We start from the raw sequence: 24,073 nt of genomic DNA, 5'->3' as shown, positions 1-24,073 counted from the left end.
TGTTCACAGACTTTTTTTGCATTCGTTTGGGGTGTTGTTTTGTTAAACATTTAGTTGTGATATTCCTGCTGAACAAAAATAAAAGATTGAATATAAAATGAAAAACTCTGGTTTCTCTCTATCGAATAGTATATTTCATTTGAAAATAAAAGAAGTTTCTAATAAGATAATAATAAAAGTAATAAAATTTAGGTTAGTGTTCACAGACTTTTTTGGCCCAGTGTATGTACATCACCAGACAAACCACCCACTACTTCTGCCACTGAATGATGGCTAATTTGAAATCACCAAGAAAGAAGAGAGAGAGAGAAAAATACTGCAGTTTATTTTAAATTCTGATTAATTTCACTATTAATGGCTGCATAACAATGTTATCTAATATATTGCTTGTTCCTCTGTGGATTGTTCTGATGTTCAGAATTGAATCTTTTGGATAATGATTTCTTCTGAAACAAATTGAACTATAGGAAATATAATGAACAGAAAAATAAAAACGCACATCACCCGTTCAGTTTTAAAATCGAAGAACATTAAGTTATTATTACTTCCAGAGAAATACTTTTAGAGCATGAATAATCAAAGAGCTGCAGAATTTTGGAAATGTAATTATAATGCTAAATACAAACAAAAGACAAATTTGGGATCCACTGGGTTTACTAGATAAATCACATGATTTTGGGGGCAATGGCATAGTGCAAACAACTTTGTTATGAAAAATTATTAAATTGTAAATTTTTTTTTTCTGGTTATACTATTGATATTCCCAAATTCAGCAGGTATAATCCAAGATGGAAAGTTAGACCGAGATATGAAAACCTGCATTTTTCTGATAAAGTCACAAAGTCTTAATCAAAATCTGTCAATTTCCTGTTATTAGCAAATATGGGCGTCGAAACCTTCTGCTTTAGATGAGGAGAATACGACAATGGAGGTAAAGAAGCTAGAGGTTGAGTAATTTCTCAAATTGATTACATTAAGCTTATGATCCTGAGAACTTCTTGGACGGCGTCAGAACAGAAATGGTACATCTAAATTCTCGTACTCGTTGACCACTTTAAAGATCAGATATGACCATTCTTTCGTACTAGATGGCCAACTTGGGAAAGATGATTTATTCTATGAATCAGGGGCGCCCTCAGGAATTGTTTCGACAGGCAAGGTTATGTTTTTCAAGTAACTTCATTACTTGGTCTCTTTGAAATTAATCTATTATCAGGCTAGGGCACAATCATTGTCTATTAACATGTCAATCATAATAAAAGCATAAAAATTTGAAAATGGTTTTTGAAAAATTTACAATGATCACACACGTACTTCTTTTCAGCTAATAACTTAGTTCTTTTTTATATAAAAAAATCAGTTCAAGAACTAAGTCCTTCACATTTCAAGTGCTTGCTTTTAAAATAAAAATTGCATCACCCATTCTGCGTGATATGTGAAAAACTGATTGAACATTTAGAGTATTTACATACCTAATAAACAAAAAATTTCATCATACCGATACAAATATCGTTACATTCGGGTTATGTCACGTTTGCTTCCGAGTACCTTTACATCACAATCACGCATGTTTTTAATCGGAGAAAGAGGTTAGTAAACACGCTCAGCAGTTTATTTGTTTAAGTGAGTTAATTGGTACCAATTATATTAGATGTCTTACAAATATCCCTATGAATTAAGTGTAAATTTGCATGTTATTTTGATGTGCACATGCCTTTCTGAGTTATTTTTAAGACACATTTAACAAAACTTGTCCTTACATTTAGTTTAAGCAAGTTTCTCTTTTTTAATGTTTATTTATTTATTTAAAGGTATGTGAAAAGCTGAAAATTGCCTTATACTTTACCCTTATCATTCAGTATTATAGAGATTCTTCAAACCTAGAAATCTTATTTTCATAGAGTTATATGCAAGGTAATGTCTAGCTCAGTAACACTGACAGACGCTGGGCTTTCCACCCAGTTGAGCATCTACACTTCTAAGAAGATTGATGGACATCCTCTGTGGGCCTCAAGGTTTCTGCTCACTGACAAAGATATTTGCATTTCAGTGCATAGAGATTTTGTTAGAGGTATTAATATTTATTTTTAATATGTAATTTTTCTTTTTTTTTTGTATTTTAAGTTTCTTAACTAGGCTGGGACAAATCGTTTTGACATGTATTGAATTTCTAAATGCTGTGTTATCAGTACATTAGAACACCATCCCAATCTTTTCAAAGTTTTATTTTTGGTATGTACAAAAACTTCAGCTAGAAGATGAGGTATTATTGAGTGAAGGGTTTTTAACGGGAGTATTCTCTCATTATTTTGTCCATTTTTACAAGTATCTGCTATTTATCTAAAACAAAAGCAAACGAAATGTTCGTGAATATACTTGCAATCAATTTAAAGTGAAATTTAGGAAAATTTATGTAATGGTGTGGATTTTGAAAAAGTACATCGAGCTGGATTTCCAACATTTTTAAGTTTCACATGCTCTGTGCAGTATCTCTGATTATCCTCTCTAATAAAATGAAACATGTATAGTACATTGGTTCCACACACACACATATATAGAACGATTAACTTACTATCTTGATTTTGTATACTTTCTAAGAGAAAATTGCAAGTTAACACTCTACTTCATAAGGGGCTGTAATGATGTTAATTTTGTTTCTAGCTGGATCAAAAATCATACGAACTAACACATATCAAGCCAGTGTACCTGGATTTATGAAACATATGAATGTTAGTCAACAAGATGCAATTAAGGTCATAAAAGAATCTGTTTCGTTAGCAAAACAAGCCATCGCCGAAGAAGAAGATATTTGTGGTTAGTAAAAATCTTATCAGGTTAAATTATGATCAAGATAAAGTTACTTTCTTTTCTTTTTAGTTGTTCACTTATGCCTTAAATGTATTCTTAAGGTAAGAAGTTAAACGTTCAGGTGGCAGGATCTGTTGGGCCTTATGGAGCTTATCTACACAATGGATCTGAATATACGGGTAGCTACTGTAAAGAAGTTACTAAAGAAGAACTAATTGAATGGCACCGGCCAAGAATCACAGCCTTAGTTGATGGTGGTGTGGATTTGTTAGCCGTAGAAACGATTCCTTGCTCGATTGAAGCTTTAGCCGTTATACAGCTGTTAACGAAAGAGTTTCCCAATGTTAAAGCTTGGATTTCTTTCTCCATTAAGGTAAAATTTCTTCATTTATTTAGACAATTTTATGCCTCTATAAGGTTTAAAATTCCTTAATATTTTTTTAGAATGAATCTCAAATAAGTAACGGAGAAGAATTTGCAGAAGTAGCGAACACTATTTGGGAGGTAGGCTCTAAACAGTTAATAGCTGTCGGCGCCAACTGTGTGAATCCCATATATGTCACGCCCTTATTTACGGCACTGATTAAGAAGAATGCAACGATCCCATTTATAGCATATCCAAACAGTGGTGAAATATATGATGGTGTTGAGAAAAAGTATGAAGTATAATTTCTTGTGCTAATAAACTAAATTTATATAGTTGTATATCTAAATGACAATTTAATGTTCCCAGATGGATAGAAAAAGATAACACAAGAAAAATGACAGACTTTGTGGAAGAATGGTTAAATCTTGGTATTTCATACATCGGTGGTTGCTGCAGAACTACTTCAAATGATCTTCAAGAAATAGCAAAAAAAATTAAAAATTGGGAAAATAAAATAGTATAGAGAAAAATATAAATTGAGTTTATATTTATTTTATCCGATTCTGTAAAGTTATTACTTTAGAGCTCTGCTATATTGTGGAACTTGTCATTTAAATAAGATGTCTTTAAAAATAAATAATAATACAAAATTCCTTGCTGTATTCAGAAAACTTTCCACTTTAGAACCAATTAAGTGGAGAATGAACTAAAAAACGACCAAAATCTTGATAAAGAAGGATGAACTGGTGCACAATGTACTTTAAAGTGTGCTGTGATTGCGTGTGATTACGAAATCTCCTAAAACGAAAAGCACTTTGGCTTTCAGCACTACTTATGGGCCTTGACAATTTAGAAGGCGAGTCTACTTGTGTATTATCTTTAACTTTTACGTCAGTGACTAATTATTTTAAACAAGTCTTAACTGAATAATTGCAGAGGCTCAATAAAAAGAAATAATTTTAAAAATAATATGAATGTTTCAGTGTTTGCTTTACTGATGTATTGTTTAATAACACGTAAGCTATATATTCAAATAATTGTCCGCAGTTCGAATTTCTTTTTGTAAAATTGAAAACATCACATTTAAAAATTATGATTTAGAGTGCGAAATGAATCACCACGAATTAAACTGAACAATACCCACATTTCTTGATAACTGAAGTGAAACTAAAGTGAGAAATTATATCAGTTCATTAGTACAAAACAATCTTCAGTTCATGAACATAACTCCAAGAAAGAGGTCTTTACTCAGGCAATAAGAACAAATAAAGTTGAAAAAAAAAATTTAAGCATAGCAGGATTTATTTTCACATTCAGGTAAAACGTTTTCTATTAAAAAGAATACTTCTATAGAAGCAAGAATTATTGGTAGATAAATGAATCTTTGAGATATTGTTTTGTTTCATTTCTGTAATTACTTATTTTTACTACTATTTTTTTATAATTACGAATTGAAATTTATTTATTCTGTAATTACTGTAGATTCTCCAACGATTTAAGAATTTTTTTCCTTATTTACCTTTTAAGTTGTTGTAAACTGTGTTTTACATGACATTATTGGTTCTGTATCTTAATACTTCCATGCTATGGGAGTCATCCTAAAAGCATTATGTAAATAAAATAATAAATGAATACGCCCACCTGACGAGTGTTAGTTCATGGAAACTATCCCTACATCTTCTTACTTTTTTAACAGTATGTAGACAGAGATGTCTTCCAAAATTGCCTGGAGCAGATTCAAGTTAGATTAGATGTATACTTTCTAAAATGCTTCTCGAACATAATGGTCCTGAAATGGTCTTTCTTTCTAAGGTCGTACCATAGTAATTCAATTTTTTTAAAGCAATGTGGTATTCTGATTAAAGACCACCATACTTTCGTCTTCCAGTTGTTATGAGAAGGAACTTCTGTATGGAAAAACAGTCATTTTTTTTATTTTATTGTTTATTACTCAACTAATGTAAAATACACAAAAGAAGAGTTTGTTAGTGGTGTAGCAAGATTTTGTCCATATTGCGAAGAGTGCCTCTTAACGCCTAGAAGAAACAACACAGCGTAGATTGATGATAATTCTAAATTAAAAATAAATGGACAAAAGACATTTGCAATATTTATTTCGCCACTTTACAGCACGATGGGATAATTAGAACATTTTAATTTTATTTGATATTTTTCTAGTTGAATATTGCCTAATCATTAGTGAAGTACACCAAGTGGCTGAAGAAATCAAAATATGGAAAGAAATGAATTCACAAAGAAATGCTATCTCTAAAATATAAAAAGATTTGGGAAATTTTTGTATTTATTTCTCAAACAAAACAAACAAATTAACATGAATGAAGGCTTAAGAAGCATAACCAATGCCTAGTTTATAGGTTTTTTTTTGCATTGAACATTAAATATTCGTTTTTTAATTATTCTTGCTTGTGTCAAAATGAGTAAATTAAATATCTCATGTAATGATAGTACAAACAAATAATTTTTATTGAGCAATCTCAATCGTTTTAAGCAAAAATAAATTAGCTAAATTTGAAATTATATATCTCTTAACAGGCAAGAAATGTTCTTTTTTATAACACCGATGTAAATTAATGTTTTGTAGAAGTTGAAATACTTCAATTTTACTTCTTACATAGCTAAATTAATTAAATATTTTAACATGCTTTAATAACATCGTTTATTATAATTTTTAAAAATTAATTACAATTAAGATAAAATATAGAATACATATAAAAATAATTGTATATTTAATATTTTTTAGAACAAAAAAAAATCAGTCTAATCATTGAGGAATAACAGCTTTTCTTAAAACAACGGACTAATATAATATAGTGAGCGAAAATTAAAAAAATTGCATCAAATATATCTTCTCGTTTTGATTTTATTTCTTTTTTTAATCTTATAAAGTTTAGTATCATACCTCTGAAACACACAGAGAGATTTCAGAGAATATTCTGAGATTACCAATAACAGAGATATCAAAAATCCTAACATATGTAAATTTAATCACTTTTCTTTAGTCTTACTACTGAACGAAATAATTACAAAGTTAAAATCTTATAGAACTCGTCAATTAATTTCAAAATCAAGTGATTAGTATAAAAAAAAAACTTCTTAGATTTCAGGATAAATGAGTAAAACTAATTTTTAAGAAAATTTTAATTTCTTAATTTTGCCGGTTTATCATATCAAATGCGAAACGGAATGAACACATTATGTTTAAAATTTCTGATTATTACTATTGTTTAGTCAAAAATAAAAAAATCTATTTATGTAAAACTTTTAAGGCAAGGAGCTGGCCCTATAGATCAGTCTCAAAAGGTTGTCTTACTGTTCCAGAAACAATAAAGTAACAGTTCTTTGACATTTATCTTTATTTTTTACCGTGGGTACTAACTTTTCCTACACATTATCTAGGCGAAGAAGGCAGCTATACAAAGGCCAACTGAAATGTCTGAAACTGCAGCGATGTACTTCCTTCTAATTTAGGAATAAATCGAAAACAACAAACAATAAGGAAATTGACAAAATAAGTGGATACTATTACTATCTTACCTACATAAAAATAATCACTATTGAAGTAAAACATCTAAGCGGTAGAGATGAATAGAGAAAGAACTCACCAGGTCGAGAACACAGTAATCCAGTCTTATTGCTTAGGAACTTCCTTGGAGGGAAAGCGAAGTTCCTCTAAGTAATCCGCTTTTAGTAAAACTGGCATAAGTGACACCCGAGGAAAGCCATATTTTAACTGCAACTTTTTCGACAAGGAAAAATACATAAGGAATATAATTAAAAGAATCTCAAGAACCATAGATGCCAGATGACCATCAGAAACACACTACAGAAGACAGGCCGTCGGGAAAGTCGGAATGGAATAGTCAGTATAAAAACAAGAAAATACTTACAAGGTGAAACAGAAGCGAGATCGAGTACACTACCAACGAAGGGATGAATTAAGGCCAGAATACATCAATACCGGAAGAAATAAAGCTTAGAATGGGCACCAGAGAGAAAAAATGGGATGCGGGCAGCGAATGTTGAAGGCATGCCAAGTGGATTTGAAGTACGAGAGGTTTATAAACAAAACAAAATTTAAAAATTAATCATCAAGAGAAACTGTTTTGCTATCAACAGTAACTACCATTTGTTCAGTTGAAAATTTAACACTACACTACGCGAGTATAGGACGACGAAGAACACACGGGACCCGAAAAAATTCTGGAAATGGATGCCTTTTTCTTAACGAATCGATACTTCAATTTATTAACTAAAGGTCTAATGGAGAATATTTCTTAAATTTATGAGATACCAGATTTAATATGACACTTTCTCTTCACTCCTAATGAGGGGAAGATTACGATCATTTTATATTTTCAATACTGGTTTTCAATATACGTTTCAAGGGGTCCACAATCGAAAAAATAGCACAATATATAGGAACATACTCACTTGGAACAACTCAAAAACAAAAACACAGAGAGAGCTTAAATTTTATTATATTTGGATACTGCCATGCACTGTTACTTAGACCGTAAAATCTCTATTTTACAAGTTTTTGAGATTTTCTAAAAGTGTACTACGATTTTATTTAGTCTAGCATACTCTCTGTACGCACGTAGATCTGCAACTTTTGTTTGAAGCATTATCCGAACAAAATGCATTTTGGAAAGCAAAAGGATTTTAAAGTTCAAAAAGATGAAGTTCTAGATTTTGAAGGAAATGACTCGATCGTAAGTGAAATGCTATTTTTCTCTTGGCTATATTTAAAAAACTAAATTGGGATGTTTCTCTTAACAGTTCTCAAATTTTAGATATTCTAATGGCATACAACTGTTATATTTCAAATTTTACTCCATCAAATAATTCTAAACCATTAATGTCTTGGCCATATCAAATCCTTAATCAGGAATCTAGATTAAAACAGGGTAAACATCTGCAAACCAAATATTGAGGATTTAATTGGTAACTATTTATATTTGTTAAATTGATTTTATGTAAGGCATTCGCAGAATAGTTACTATATTCCTGATAACTTTCAATTGCCTAACTAGCAGTTTGTTATCCATCATAATTGACATTTGCAAGTTTTGCTCAGTATTTTTTTAAAATTTATTTTTGTAAAATTACCAAAATATGTAACTATTTAATTATTTAATAATTATGAAGAAATTTTGTTACTTCACGGTACTCGCTCGCCGAGTTCAATCATCATAGGGATGTGAGCCGGAACCCTGATTCAAGACGATAAATAAAAGATGGCATCTTAAATGGAAACATTACCAGCCCATAAAAATAGCGCAAAATGCGTGAAGAAAATGTCTACTATTTCTGCTTTCTACTAAATTACAATACTTCTTCATGCATGATATGGAAAGAAAGTTTTTCACAAAGAAATACACTTAGATTATTGAATTGAATTGAAAGTTACATAAACTTCTACAACTTGAGAGAGAAGGAGTAGAAAGAAGAGGCAAATGGAAGAAATTTACAACAAAAACCAATTAAAGAAATAAAACAAACTAAACTTCCTAAATAAAATACTGGTATATCACAAGAAAGCATAATAATATTAAAATAATTAGCCTTTAAAGAACAAAACACACAGAATGGATCTTGAAATAATTAAAAATAATATTAAGTTGCACAAATAATATATAACTGTCAAGAGCCGTTTGCCTCTTCCTTTGGTGTAACAGGACACTGATTGTTCTGCACAAAAGCCTCTAACTGTTCTCGAGCTGATTTTTCCACTTTCACGTCTGACTTCAATGTATCTAATTCATTTTGTAATTGTAATATTCTCTCATGTAATTCGTATACAGTTCCAGATAAATCCCTGAAACAAAATCAGTACAAAGCACGCGTATAAAATCAATAATTTTAACAACTGTACATCAATTTTAACCTCAAATATACTTACTTAGAATTAGTCTCAATAATTTTGCTAGCATTCATACAATGATCCACGTTTTCAGAATCTGTATCATCTAAATTAAAAATTTGGCTTAGTAATGCAGTAAAAATTATATACATAGTAGAAGTGGAGAAATAAATGTGTTTTACTTGGAAAAAAAAAAATCAAAATATTGAAACACAATAATTTAAAATTTCCATAACTGTAGGTATTTTTTATATTTATTAATTATGCACTTCAAATAATTTAAAATATCCGATTACAATTACATATACCATTTATATATTTTTGTTTAGTTTTTTAATTGTAGAAGTACACTTACAAAAGCAATGCCAATAATTTAAGGCAATAACCATAAAAATGGAATATTTTACAGAATAAAGTGTAATTTATTAAGAAAACAAAATTTGGTTCCTTTATTTTTTGTCTATTTTCAAATAAGATAAAAAAAGTACAATAATAAAAACTTAAACAGAACAACAAGGCACAAAAATGCAGGCACCTAACCTATATATTATTTTTAAAAAAATATTTGGATCATAAAAACAACTAATATTACAACAATACGATATTAATAAACAGTTACTTCACTGACTATTTAAAAATTGTTAGTTGACTACATAATAATCTTAATGAGTATCAATGGTTAACGCAAACATCGCTGAATTTAAATAGTAAGTAGGTTCGGGGCAATGGCCAGATTATGTGTTCAATAACATGTTTTTTGAAGACTTTCTCTGGCCACTGCCGAATATCCTTCCTCTTGTAAAATTTAAGGTCTGGCTAATTATGAACCAAATAACTAATTACCACTTAAAATAGAAACAATTAATATTTTCAATGAGTACAATGTTCATCCAGCTAATTTTGTAAAGCATAACTAATGTGTGGCGGTTCATATCCAGACCGAAGTCCCCTTGGCTTCGGTTTTTGCAACGACCCTTCATAGGGCGAAATTTATTTTCAGACTTGGTACAGACTGACACAGAAATAGAAGAATACCTATCCTTACATCTAGTGATGTAAGTGATTTAGTGATGTGAGGACTTAAGACCATTGAGAGACCCAAGAGACCTTAGACGCAAAGACTAGGGGAGGGAAACCCCAAGAACTTGTAATAAGAGAGATTTCTCCAACTAGACCAACAAGGGGAAGGCTCATTAAACCTACAGGACCCGTCTTATATTTTAATCTAATTTAACAGCTTTGGAAAATTAAAAATTCCTTCAATTTCTAGTAGTTAAAATAATTCTCCTCAAATTTAAACGACATAAAAGCAAAAAATTCAACAATATATAGAGATATAAAACTGCTAAAGGAAGACAGCTGTTTGCATCAACCAAACAAAACCATTTAAAAGTTTTGCTTGTTTAAGTCATTTGGACATTACCTTTTGGTAGGACAAACGACGTTTGTTTAAGTTCAATCATTATTATGAAAAAACCAAACAAAACTGACGACAAAGTACGACCGTACTATGACAAGTTGAAAGTAAGAGACTTTCAACAAATAATGTCCAATATACAAACTAAATTATTTTATTTACTCGTTAATTAGATCCAACCACGCATTAGTTATTAAATAATCCTTTTAAAATTATAAAATCAAACAGTTATGACATTTAGGGAAGGGATTAGCTAAATGAGGTTAGCGCGTTGAATCCCAGTGGGGAAATTCCAGTTTCGAATCCAGCTAGTCCTTAGATTTTCTCTAACTTAGGAACTTCTTACAGCTCAATGTCCGGTGATAGACAGTGTAGTTTGTAGCGAGAGAACACTGTACGGAGGCCGGCAGTGCACTGATAAAAGCTCCGGGCGACAATAACATCACAAATGTTGGTTGACGTGCAAAAAAAAAAAAAAAAATAAAATAAAAATATGACGAATTTCTTAATATTGATTTTCAACATATTTTTGAACAATTTAAATTGATTTCTCACGATTATTTATTTCTACTTTTGGTCAAACTCGACAGAATTTTCCCCTAATCGCTTAACATCTATACATATAAATAAAGTTAATGAATTTTTCACAAGTCAATTTCAAAATTATTATGTCGCTCTTCTTAAAGTAGCATCTGGCAATGTTTTCGAATTATTATTTGCACCATTGGGATTGTGATCAAGTGCTACCCTGTCAAAACCCTCTCTATGCTCTACTCTAGGAAGTAAATAATAACGCCTAAGAGCTTTCGCAGCATTCTGAAAAAAATTTAAACAACCTTAAAGGGAACCTTTCCAAAGTTATGACTGAACCAAATAGGAGAAGCTTTTAACTTAATTTTGAAACCTCCTCTTAACAAAAACGATAAAGATATCACTTCCTAAAGCAAAATTCCTAATAAAAGATTTTTAATCTTCAGCAATGCGGCGAGAAAAACCCAAACTGCTTATAGACTCCAATCCGATAGAAATATATTGTACATATCGCGTTCACAAAAGTCGTGCTCTTGGGTTTGGTCCTTAGTACCAACAAGTTTACATGATTTGACTTTAAAATAACAATTACTAATTACGAACATAAATAAATTACAGGTACATATCATAAACTCTAAGATACATGCAAAAATGTAATTTGTCCAACATGAAGATAAATGTTTTAATGTTTTTTTTAGTTTTATGTTTTAAGTAATCAATTTTTTCATTTTCTATTTATACTTCAGGTACAACTATTTAGTATTTATTTCCTATTTGATATTTTAAAAATGCATTTATTGATAATATCAATATTAATACACAATAACCACTTTATAATCTAGAAATATTTAATATAAATCAATGCAATTAATAATAAATGTAATAACTTGTATAAATAATAATCAACTTTCTTTAAATATTATATTAGCTACTGCGAATGAAAGGGTTTATATTTCCATATGCAATTAACAATTCTTTATATTAATTTACATAGGAAAACAACTTACGCATTCATATATTTTCTGAACTTATTTCTAATTTTATCAACAATGTATTTTGAAGCTCAAATTGAATAATTGTAAAAATTATTAAACGGCATCGTTAAAAGCTCTTATTAAAAATTTTTGAACGTTATAATAATTACGAAAATTTACCCCTTTTTTGTTGGTTGAAAAATTATTAATTGACGTTCAAACACAATATCCGAATATTTTAAATATTTAAGTATGTATTTTGAAATTAAAATCAAGAACGAATGAAGTTTCTCATTGAGAGACACACTATTAGTTCATCACTTCCAATGATTCATATAATTTTTAGTAAATTAACATTTACTTCAGATATTAAAAGCCCCACTTACGTACATAACTTAGTTTAGAAACATCAAGTTCCTTGCCTGTACTGTAACAGCCCTGCAAATTTCTAAATTTCTAAACATGAAATTATGTTGCTTAGAGTGGACTACAACCAGACTCTTTCTTTCCTTCGCCTGTATAGGATTGATCAATATTGACTACAATGATTTCGAGCTTTTGTGATAATTTTTTATCTCTGCTGTTTAGATAGAGTGGATCACATTTGCTATTTACTGAAGATTTACTATGGACGCCTTGTTAAAAAGGGCCGTAAAGGAGGGAAATATAAATGATAAATTAAGAAAAAGACGCTATACAAAAATGAACCGAAAATACAAATCTTACGTGAGGGAAATACATGGTCTGAAGACTAGATTCCGACAAGAACAAAGAAAGTTTGACCCTAAATAAATATTTCTATTGTTAGGGTGCGAATTCTTCTATTTCTATTTTAAGGTCCGCACCTCTGTTCCTCGATTACTTAGCAAATATGCATACAGTTCATTTGAATCGTAACAAGATGAACTCCGGAACTCGATACATTGTTGCACTGTTTCAAATAAATTGCTGCTACAATTTCGAAATGAAGTTTCAAAGAGTGGCCCTTCCTTATAATATATGTATTACTGAAATACTTGAAACTTTTTCCTCGGCATTAGACCTAATAAAGGACACAGAAACGACTTCGAGCTAAATCCAATTTATCTTTAGACCACTGCAAACACAACTCTAATCGATGCAATATACACTTACATACCTGGATATTTAACATATTAATTCTTTTCCTAAATGTTAATAAAATTAAACTAAAATCAGTCTTGGTACAGGAGAATATAATAAGTTTAATCTGATTTAAACGTACCAATAAATTTTTAAAATAATACAATAATTTTTTTCAAATATATAATTTCTTAACTTTTAGAAAACCCAACAGAAGTAACGAGTAAGATAAATTTTTCAAAAGTTCGCAATAAATTTATGATTTAAAAGACCAATCTAGCTTATTATTATTATTATTTTGCGGGGCAAGCTACACAAACTTCATGAATAAACGTCAAAAGTCATAAAAGTACATTAGAATAATCAACAAGATTAGTCTTCATTAGTAGCACCAAAAAAAAATCTGCAAAACTTTGCAGAATGTATAACTTATTTAAATACCTATATTATACAAAACATAAATTCTGTTGAATAATTAAACATTAATTAATTTAAATATAGTTCAGGATTACCAAACTATCAACGGTTTTTTATTTCAAATAGTACTTCCTGTCTGTAAATAAACGAAGAAAGTTGTTAAAACAAACTATATTTAAAATCATATAAGGAAAGGATTAACTTAATGATAGACGCGACAGATTCGCAGAACACTATTTGGAGGCAGGCGTTGAAATGACGCAGAGCGCCAGATAATACACAGACACGCCTTACTTAATTGAATAATAATTATATGCCGTAAATCATTGATTTTTATAACAGAAAAATGTATAAATTTTAATCAATCCAAATGAGCCTTGGTAATAGCTTTTAACACGGGTGAGAAATTACCACAGCACCAGGTGGAAGCTCGACGCGGTCTTGGTTTGCGATGTACAAGTGGCTGTGGTGATTCAGCTCTTCGTATCTTTTCAGCTGCTGTACACAAATATCAAACACCTACTATCACATTGTGACAAAAAATATTGTTATTATTTCAAAATTACCACTTAAAAAAATAAAACCATCACTTTAGCAAAAACCAAACTCTCTAGCGGGTTAAATTAATAATTAGAAAAAAAAAATCGTTAAAATTAGAGGTTAATACACTGCTCATTCTATTTGATAAATTCACCATCGATTAAAAATTGTAATTAATAAATTCTTGAACTATGTTAGTATTTATAATAAATAAAACAATTTCCACTAGGAAAAAATGGTATTCATACCTTTTTCTAAATATTCTTTAAATAATGAAAAAAGATCAAACAAAATTAACCTAAATATTCCTTCTTTAAACAGTTATTGAAATTATTTCAAGTAATGTAAACGCTACAACTCACGACAAAAACAATTTTAATGTGTGAAAAAAAAACGAGGAACGTTTATTGCTATCTTCTCTCCACATTATCTTCTTCCAAGAGGGATGGCCAGTGAGCCTTCGCGATCCTTAAAACCAACTAATCTGCCTGTTAACAGTAAAGCAGCTCAAGAGAAATAAGAAATATTTCCCTGCCACTGATTACTTTTTAGATATTTCTGTTATATTATTATTTACTGCATCGAGCGACCCAACCCTACACTGCTATTCTTTATGTACAATTCGACAGAATCTGCGAACATGTAGTTCTTGAGCAAAATTAGCTAACTAAACTTAATTAAACAAAAATCACTGCGCAAATCAAGTATCTCATCTCGATCCTAAGTTTCTGTTTAAGCCTTAGAACACAAATGGTGACAGGAAATTTCAAGTTTACTGAAATGGCTGGACATTATCCATTAATGGGAATATTTTATAACTGATCCTAGAAGTGAAAGTTATTCACTCTGGAAATTAATATTTATTTTATTTTTTCCTCCCAATAAAGTGCACAATGTGTGTGACGAGATAGAATTTATCTCTTAGGTGCAAACAATTACTTTTGCGGACCTTAGTCAGTGCAGTTATGATACAAGTTAATATTGGTAGGCTGTAGACCTTGGGATACCTTGCAGGTCAGGTATGGTTGATTCCCGAAGAAATAAACCATTTCTTTCAAGGAGACAGTAAGTTTCTACAAAGATTTCTTAATTTTTTAAAAACAGTTTCTGTCAAAACATCAAATAATAACGAAACAAAAAAAAACTGAAGGAAGCTAAGAGAGTCGAAGCGTCCACATTATCTACCACAAAATTAAACAATTGTTTCAGCTAATTCAAGAGTAAATTAACAATTTCTTAGTTCTTGAAGGGGACGCTTAAAAATAACAGAATTAAAAAAAAAAAAAGAAAGTAGAGATTATGAACCTGCTTTCAAAGGTAGAGGTACGATCAATCGATGAGCCATGATAAAATGCCAGCCTTGGGTTTATGCTGTTGCATTCGTCCAGAATGAAGTGTGACTGTAATTTTATACATTTTACAAATCAAAGAAGAACAGACTTTTTAGTAAGGCCAAACAAGAAATCAATAAATTCTAATAAAAAAAAAAAACATGATATAGAATTTAAACTTTTAAAGCAGTGAATTTAACACAAATGCAAATATATAATAAAGAATTTTAAAAAATTTAACAAAAAATAAAGTTGATTTGTTTATGCTCAAGAAAAGTTCGTGCTTTGGGAACATTTTATATATACAAACGAACAATTATGTGGTTTACAAAATAAAAATATATCTAAATTCGTAACATTCTGTTTGCACTTGAACTACAACAATTATTGATAAAAGGCTATATATACAAAAGAAAAATGCTTCAAAAGTTAAAGGCAAAACAATAATCATGCCTCAGTCACATATGAGCAACCAAATTTTGATTAAATAAAAGTACTTTTTAGTACTTTTAACATATATTTTTGAATTTAACATTTGGTTTGATAAGAGTGCCAAAGACCATTCGTGCAAATAGAAGAGAACAGTGCAATATGCTTCTACAAGGACCGATCTAATATAACGTAGAGACGGAATAATAATGCCTATATTACTCTCTCAAGGAAGTGTAATACACAATCGAAATCAACCCCCACATTTTTTTTCAATTCCCATACTACCACTCACGTCTATTTGCACGAACTAAAGGCCTATTAGAAGTAGACTAACCGTGTTGGGCGGAAGGAGGCACTTTCTGGTATGCTGACAACAATCCTAACGATTTAATAAAATCAACAAAAAATTAAAAGACCTTTTTTTTCAACAAATGAAAACATATTTTTTTGTAAGTTAAAAATATAGCTCACCATGATTGACAGTAAGGAATCTGGGCCAGTTTTGAGTCCCTCTCTGATTTACGTTGGACAGAGATTCGAAAAAAATCGAAGCTATTAATTAATATTAGCTGCCACAAATTAAAATAACCATGGGCCAAAAAAAGGTAGTCGGAAAAAGAAAAGTCTTAAATCCCGATGGATCTAAAAAAACGTACGAGTCGACTGTTATCTTGCTGTTGGATTACGATTGTAATTTGCTACTTAGTTTCCTACATTCTGTTAGTTGCCAGAAAAGGTCTAAATTCATGCAATAATACTGGAAACAACTGACCAACCGAATCGATGATTTGACCGCAGACCAACCTCTTATCACCGTCTCACATTTCACTAGTAAATCCACTTTTTATCTCACTATTCATTAGTTATGACAGGTAAACAAGACTCCTAGCGAGCTATTGTGATATAACTTAATTTGGCATTATCAAACACATTCTTTACAGCTGGAAAATGATGCTTGTGACATATCTAGACTGCCTAAACGTTCTGCAGAAATTGCACAAGTAATTGTGCTTTACTTGATAGCTTTCCATAAAATTGTTATCGACATAGACAGTCTACCAAAAATATTTAAACCATCGCTGATCTAAGTCACCGTTCCCTCCGAGTTAACACAGATCACGCTTAACTTCATAATTATATAAAAAATTTTTTTTTAGAACGACGTAAAATTATTAATATTATTGCAAGACATCTTTGCAAATATCAGACGTCTGTGGATGGTTTATGAAGTCAATGAAACTATTCCATAGAAGAAAAAACTAATATTTGTATTCACCCCCTCATTTTAGTTATCTCTAATAAATGTAATGCTTTTCAGTTGACTGAAAGCCTAACTTTATGTTTAGTATTTGATTTTGCATCACAATTTTCCTCCCTTACGTGAAAGTGCCACTTCCTTAAATAGTTGCTCAAATAACTAACTACTTAATTAAAAAAATAAAAAATAAACAAAAACACATTAAATTTTTACATGCCCCTTCGAGTATAAATGTATACATATATTTTTTAAGTAGCTGTAATAAAGCAAAAATAAAGTATTTATTGAATATATACTTGCGTTTATATTATAAAACTGTTTGGGCAGTATGTTACTGCCTATTACAAAAACAAAAATAAATGCTTTCAAATTAATACTAAAAAAATGTAATGATTGAAAACATCAAATTCTATAGGAGAAACACCAAAGTGATACACTAAAAAACTGATGATAACAAAAAGAAATAATAGCAATAGTTGAAAAAAGAAAATAGCAACATAAAAATATAAAGAAATGAACTAAAAATATACTGAGTACCATAAAAACAGAATTTCTCCAAGTATTGCGTTAATTGATTATAGCATTTTATTATTTCTCCACTTAATAATATGCATGCAATCATGCGAAAAATAAAAGACATGCAAAATACATTACTTATCTTAAAAAAAAAAGAAAAAGTTGTAATACATAAATCCTGAACAAAATATTCAAAAGCATCAGAGGTACAAAAAACATACAAGATAAAAATGTAAAAAAGTATAGAATAGGAGTTTTAATAATATGGTACGTATAACTGTCCAATATTTATGACTTTGTTCGTCTTTCTGTTACCGTATTTTCGGTAATTTTTTTAATGATAATTGTATATTGGGTTTGTTCATAATAGTGTTAAATATTTCCACATTTTTACCTGCAGATTGCATAGGCCTGAATGATACTGGCAATCGGAAGGAAAAGTAACATATCACTAATTAAGGTAATTTTGTTTTTAAACTTAAGACGCATTAACAATTAGGTCATTAGGAGCACGAAGCCTTCTTAGTCACTGCCGGCTTCCGAACAGTATTATTCACTCGTTAAAAGCAACACTGAATAAAACCCGGTTCTGTTTGTAGAAAGTCCTAGGAAGGGTAAATCTAAGGCCGGCCTCGAACCTGAGGTCTCAGAGTCTTGAGTTACCGCTGAGATAACCCTTTTCTTAATTAAAGTGATTTGAAATCAGAATAAAAATTCCTCTTACAACACTAATTTAGTTGTAAAGTGCACATTTTAAATAATATTTAATGAGGACCTCTAAAAAAAGGGAATGGCTACTAAAATAAACATATGACTAAACTATTAAGCCGGCAACCATAAGCTTCGGAGGGTCTTTGATAAATTTATTTTGATAATATTGCATCACAGAAAAAAAAATTGGGAGGGCCACAATGACCTCATCGGATGAACATTCCTTATTCCGATGTACACTAGGACGACAGTCAGAAGAATGACCTACAGAGAGATTTAGTTCCAAAATTTTCCAAAAACTTTATTAATAATTTCTTATAGTATATGAAAGTGTATACAAACTTTTCAAGCTATAGGATCTGATAGAAATCGCTCCTTTATTAAAGCTTATGTATTTTATCGAATATTACAAAAGGAGTAATAGGGCAGGTGGGTTATAAAGCAGCCCAATAGTTACAACAAAAAGTGTTGGTTATTTTGTTAAATTAAAAACTTACAATCAAAGAAGGAAAGCTTTTATTATGGAAATACAATTTTATTTGGTAAGTTGGCTTTTATAATTACTAAGTGTCTACAATTTACGTTTAGAGAAAAGTGCAGAAGTAAGAGCTGATGTTTGATGTCTTAAACCGAATAAACTTTTAATCTTTGGCAAAATAAAGAAACATATGAAGTTTAAACTGTTTACTTTTTTAAATATGAAATGTATAGACGAATTTAATTAGAGAAAATTAGTTCATATGCAAAAATAAAAATGAAAAACCAATATCTAATTTGGCTACTATCTGCAAGATAAATCACTTCTATTCTCTAAATTGTGCCTTTCTAATTTTGGATTGTGGGAAAACTTACGTAAGTCACTAACGAATGGACTTAGTTTTACAAAAAAACAAATTATTGTATTAATTTCTAATGAAATTTAAAATTTAATAATTTTACTAGCTATTTGGAAGTTCAGATATTAAAGGCTTACCTGAATTCAAAGTAAATCTGGAATTAGCTGACGTACAATATGATTCTATTACTCGAAGAATTTGCGCATCTCTTTCAAAATCACCTACAAAATGGGTACAATAATTAGGCTTAGATTTTGATTAAAAATATTTCAAATAATAGAACACTATAATACAAGTATTATTATTCTTACTTTTTGGTGGTACAACTGCCTTCAAAAGTCTTGTCGGAGCAGAAGGCCGTAATCTTGTGGGAGCAGACGGGCGAAGTCTTGTCATTGACCATGGACCGTTAGTATTATGATCTATCATCAGATTTTCATGTTTCTAAAAAATAAGTGTAAATACAATTTGAATTCAATAGCAATAAATAAAAAAGTTAGTACGAAAAACTATCTTCAATACATTATTTTCTAAGTACCTAAAGTATTCTGAAGACTTGTTAACTATTTGGAGAAGATAGATTTTTCATAGGTATTACAATATTCCTATAAGAATAAAGAGGAATAACCAAATAGAGGAAGAAATAATGAAGAGGTATCAAGTTAATCTTTTCAAGGTTAACGATCGAGGTTCAAGGCAGTTCATTGAAAAAAAATAAAAGAAAATTGTCTTTACAATTACTAGAGAAAACAGTAGTGAAATTTTGAGGAGTCTTTTACTGATAATGAACTGAATCGGATGGCTGCATAAAAATAACATTTAATTGGACTCATCGGATTCGACGTAATATAAAGGATTAACCACGCAGAGATCCATGCTGGACTCCCAGATTAGATTTTCTATTATAGAAGCCTCTTATTCCGGTAATGGAAAGTGTTATCTGTAACGAGAAAACAATGTGCGGAGGCTACCAGAGCCAGACTAATGTAACTCCAAAATTTCAATGTTGAACTTATTTGACCAAGGGAATTAGACTGAAGCTCTATTCAGTCTGTTTTTTTTTTTTTAAATAATAATAATAAATATCTGCAGCAAGATCTACTGCTTAGAGAGAAAGAAAAAAAAAACAAATTTATTAATAGAAAACCGAGTAGTTACTTAAACTAATACTTTATTTACATACTTTATGCAATGCCAACGGCGAAGCCTTGGCTCCAAATTTGTTACATTGCTCTTTGATAACATCTACCCAACGTTGTTGATCTTCTTTAGTTTGACAAATTGCTAAAATTTTTTCAATTAAAGGACCTAAAAATTGAATTGGAGTATTATAGTTATGTGTAAGTGCACAAATTTGAAATGATAAAACTAATTAATCCAATTTTAATAAGTACTTACTTACCTATTACTTCGAAAGCATTTTTATAGTTTTCGGTATCTTCAAGTTTGTTAACTGTTATTCCAGTTAAAGGCAATTTTCCCTAAAATATTACACAGTTTGACATGAAAATAGTGTTACATACCTTTTAAAAAGTTATACTATGCACTGAAACGAGCTTGCAAAGAATACCTCATAAATAAAAGCACTCATGCGATGGCTGGCACTGAGCATAAGCAATGTTGATGGAAACAACACTAAATATCTATCTCTATGTTCCGGTCCTACTGCTACTGAACCCATGTGAATAATTTCACCCATTTTACTAATATCTTGACCTTCCCATCCACGCACTCCTCCATTCATTATTTCCACTTCCATTTCTTTCTGACGTCGAACCACCGAACAGGCATTCTAAAAGTGTTTGAAAGCAAAAATTGTTAGCCAATCAATAAGAAAATAAAAATCTTTAAATATATGGCTGTAAGTTAGCAACATTTTAATAAGATGAATTTCATTTGTCTGAGATATGTATTAAATGTAAGTTTGTAAGCAAACAAACACTAATTCAAATCATTCTTAAATAGTATTAACGAGAAATTTACAGCAATGTCCTTGTAGACGCTGACAGCTCTCTGTGTATCTCCTCTATCTGAATGGCTTTCTTCCAGGTGTCTTTCTAATTCTTGCAAATGATTTGTGTATTTTTCTATTCTTCGAAATGGTTTACTCAAGCCAGTAGTGAGCGTCAATAAATTAATGCCCTCAGTTTGAAATAAAGATGTCAGTTTATCTCTAAAAAAAAAAAAAATACTTCCTCAATCATATAACTTTTCCTTATATAATATCTCCTAAACAAAAACTTCCAGTGTAATAAGTTCAGTATAAGGATTGATTAAGCGACAAAAAGGTACACAAATCAGCAAGTACCCAACAATCTTCACTTCGTAATTTCAGTTATATAGAAACGTTTGAAAGAGCGTATGTTTGTCATATTATTACTATCACTTAAGTAATTTTATTGCATTAAATTTTCATTAATTTTTTTATTTAAATTATTAGATATCACAGACTCTTATGCTTATTTTCTGAAAAACTTCGTTTTTTTGAGGAGATTTTTGCCCCTTTTGGATAGTTCTATCTTTAGCTTCATAGTCCTTTACGAACGAAATTAACATACCATACACATTTTTGAATATGATCTACCTGAGTATAGTTTGCCTTTATATCGTGAAATTAATGACTCACTTTAACAGCCCTTCGTCTTTTTACAACCACGGTTTAGAGGAGGCCCCACACTTAGGGCAAACTACGCTCCTTAAGTATTAAGTGCTGCATAGTGAACCCAAGAGACGCACCTACATAATTAATATCGAACGGAATGACACTTCATTTATCTAAATCGGTTCACGCATCGATAATTTGAAACAATTGCACTACTTTCACTTTGTGGATGTAAGAGCAGGATGGCACTGCAATGTAACATAAGGAAGCTTTAACCTCAGCTACCTGCCAAATTCGGTTCGGAGGGGCCTTGTTTAGTAGGGCAAACTCTCCTCATTAATTATGTAAAGCGACAAGACCTCCAACAGCAACTTGTACATAAAATTTCGAATCAATGACACTTCATTCATGAAAATCAGTTCACGTGTTTAGGCACTACGTTGTTTACAAAAAAAAGGTAAAAAGAACAATTTTTGAAAATGCCGTTTTTCTTCATTTTTGGCAACTTTTTTCTCGATACCTATCAAATCTACGTAGTTGCAAAAAAATACTCTTGTAAACGAGAATATGCCCTATATTATAAAGAATATTTGGGAATTTTATCTTTTATAGAAAAAGAGAAAAAAAATTCTAAGCTGGGTGTTTTCCACGGCAGTTTTTGACGATCAAACACAATTATCCTACCGGACAGTTTTAATATTTTATAATAACAGGTAATTTCCTTAATAATATATGTTTTAATAACTACATCTACCCTTACTTTTGCTTATTAACTATGAAAGCTGCATGCGGATGAACAGAACAGTAAGAGTGATGGATCTGTTTAAATCTTGGTGCCATTCCGAGCATCAGTTTGCCAACTCTCTGTTCAGAAGGAGGTTTAGTAATAGCAGATTCAACTCCACTCAAAACATTTTCGTGTAAATTTACTACTTCTCTTATATTATTTACCAAGGCAGCGGTTTCTTCCTTAGATAACCTAGAAAAAAATAATAAATTACATCACCTACGTTTTTTTGAGAATCACGAAGAAACTAACGAAGGGTATTCAATTAATTAAATATTTCAAAGCGAAAACAGCCATTTTTCTTATACACCTTACAATATGATTGAAGCCAACTACTTACAAATGACTTTTCTCAACTGGAACAATAATATTTTGTATTAATTGTTGTAATTCATTGACGTGTAACTTTTCTGAATCTATGAAGTCTTTAAGCACAACGCTTCTGTAAGCTCGTTGTTGCGCCACTATATCACAAGTTTTTACAGGACTCAGGTTATCACCTGAAAAAATAAGCCCGTAATTTATATCGTTTTAGAACAAAAAGTCGTATAAAAATCTGTTCTCTACAGAACTTTTAGTTAGACATATTTACATAAAACGAGTCACTCACTTTGAACTTTGTATTCTTTAACATAGTTTGAAGGAAACCAACCAGTTTTTTCTCCTAAGGTTCCTTCCCACCAACCACCTTCTTCTAATTGTGTTACAGTAATTATGTCGCCCTTCTTGAAGCATAACTGTTATATAAAATAAAACAAATATTGTCTATTCTTCACTAATTTGACATAGCAGTTACTTTTATCATAATAAGAGAAACTGTGACACAACTAACCTCATCATTGTTTTTTCCTTTGAATGAGTAAACTGCCTGTACAAGAAATGGTTGATGCTCATCCAAAACCATTTTGCATGACTGCTAATTGCTCTTTAAATTGAATGCATTCAGTATTAATTAACTAAAATAGTTCCAAGCATGAGAATAAATGCTTCGAGTAAGGATTATGTTGTACATTTTAAATCCTTTTTGTGAAAGAACTTTAGTTCAAATAGGTGGATAATTATATTCATTTCATTTACGAGGTACCTCTTCCAATTGATACGAACTAAGTATTATAAAATAAGCACGAAAACTTTCAATTTTTTAACATTATTAACTATCTTTACACAACCACTGGCCAAATATAAAAACACGAAATTACCTCACTTTTATTGAAGCTAATAACAATGATTACATTGCTTCACTCATCTTCAAGTTTGGTTACCATTTTCTAGGTTAAGCCAGGTGATCTGAATGGGAGGGAAATTCAAACCAATGACAAGTTTCTTCTTCCCTTCTTCAATTTGTAGAAAAAGCTACATTCAAAAACCACGAAAGTGGATCGTTTTGCAACATCATCTAATAAAAAATATTTAATTTAATTTTTGGAGGTTTAATTGTGGATTATTTCGAACCAGGGCTGACACCTGTAAGACGAAACATACTGGGTGCGTTCCACTAAGCGACCACAACGATCAAAACATACCTTCAGGCGTTCCACTAGGCGACCGCGGTCGTTGTGGT

The 24,073-nt window shown here is 30.6% G+C and overlaps 2 protein-coding genes across 17 annotated transcripts; one reads left to right on the top strand and one right to left on the bottom strand.

Moving 5' to 3' along the window:
- Positions 1 to 667: 667 nt before the first annotated feature.
- Positions 668 to 3,711, top strand: LOC141456233 (homocysteine S-methyltransferase YbgG-like). Of its 8 annotated transcripts, XM_074132019.1 has the most exons (7): positions 668 to 931; positions 1,325 to 1,589; positions 1,812 to 2,071; positions 2,662 to 2,814; positions 2,910 to 3,181; positions 3,253 to 3,464; positions 3,542 to 3,711. In XM_074132019.1, the coding sequence occupies exons 3-7, from the start codon at positions 1,918 to 1,920 to the stop codon at positions 3,696 to 3,698; spliced, it is 948 nt and encodes a 315-aa protein (XP_073988120.1). In that variant the 5' UTR covers positions 668 to 931; positions 1,325 to 1,589; positions 1,812 to 1,917; the 3' UTR covers positions 3,699 to 3,711. The 8 variants fall into 8 exon arrangements, with proteins under 8 accessions (XP_073988120.1, XP_073988117.1, XP_073988122.1 ...); XM_074132016.1 differs by lacking the exon at positions 1,325 to 1,589 and having other exon boundaries at positions 1,902 to 2,071; XM_074132021.1 differs by lacking the exon at positions 1,325 to 1,589.
- Positions 3,712 to 5,272: 1,561 nt separating this feature from the next.
- Positions 5,273 to 24,069, bottom strand: RtGEF (Rho-type guanine nucleotide exchange factor). Of its 9 annotated transcripts, none has more exons than XM_074132006.1 (13): positions 23,345 to 24,069; positions 23,123 to 23,249; positions 22,853 to 23,012; positions 22,486 to 22,704; positions 21,107 to 21,296; positions 20,694 to 20,915; positions 20,526 to 20,604; positions 20,307 to 20,431; positions 19,435 to 19,567; positions 19,261 to 19,344; positions 19,140 to 19,159; positions 15,345 to 15,439; positions 13,858 to 13,994 (listed from the first exon to the last, which is right to left on the bottom strand). In XM_074132006.1, the coding sequence occupies exons 1-13, from the start codon at positions 23,414 to 23,416 to the stop codon at positions 13,991 to 13,993; spliced, it is 1,530 nt and encodes a 509-aa protein (XP_073988107.1). In that variant the 5' UTR covers positions 23,417 to 24,069; the 3' UTR covers positions 13,858 to 13,990. The 9 variants fall into 9 exon arrangements, with proteins under 9 accessions (XP_073988102.1, XP_073988105.1, XP_073988103.1 ...); XM_074132008.1 differs by lacking the exon at positions 19,140 to 19,159 and adding an exon at positions 17,971 to 17,997 and having other exon boundaries at positions 23,345 to 24,068; XM_074132005.1 differs by having other exon boundaries at positions 13,859 to 13,997; positions 23,345 to 24,068.
- Positions 24,070 to 24,073: the final 4 nt, after the last annotated feature.

Source organism: Rhodnius prolixus, unplaced genomic scaffold (genome assembly GCF_049639745.1).
Source record: "Rhodnius prolixus isolate KJV_2025 unplaced genomic scaffold, Rpr scaffold_4, whole genome shotgun sequence".
Taxonomy (NCBI): domain Eukaryota; kingdom Metazoa; phylum Arthropoda; class Insecta; order Hemiptera; family Reduviidae; genus Rhodnius; species Rhodnius prolixus.
Note: the sequence above shows the minus strand (reverse complement) of the source record. Positions and strands in the feature narration are given on the sequence as shown.

Coding starts and splice junctions, on each gene's coding strand:
- LOC141456233 (XM_074132016.1), top strand. CDS start 909: ATGAGGAGAATACGACAATGGAG. Junction 2,072..2,661: donor GCATAGAGATTTTGTTAGAG/GTATTAATATTT, acceptor TTTTGTTTCTAG/CTGGATCAAAAATCATACGA. Junction 3,182..3,252: donor GGATTTCTTTCTCCATTAAG/GTAAAATTTCTT, acceptor ATATTTTTTTAG/AATGAATCTCAAATAAGTAA.
- RtGEF (XM_074132001.1), bottom strand. CDS start 23,416: ATGGTTTTGGATGAGCATCAACCATTTCTTGTACAGGCAGTTTACTCA. Junction 23,013..23,122: donor TAAAGAATACAAAGTTCAAA/GTGAGTGACTCG, acceptor TTATTTTTTCAG/GTGATAACCTGAGTCCTGTA. Junction 9,166..19,260: donor CAGATTTACTTTGAATTCAG/GTAAGCCTTTAA, acceptor TTTTTAATTTAG/ATGATACAGATTCTGAAAAC.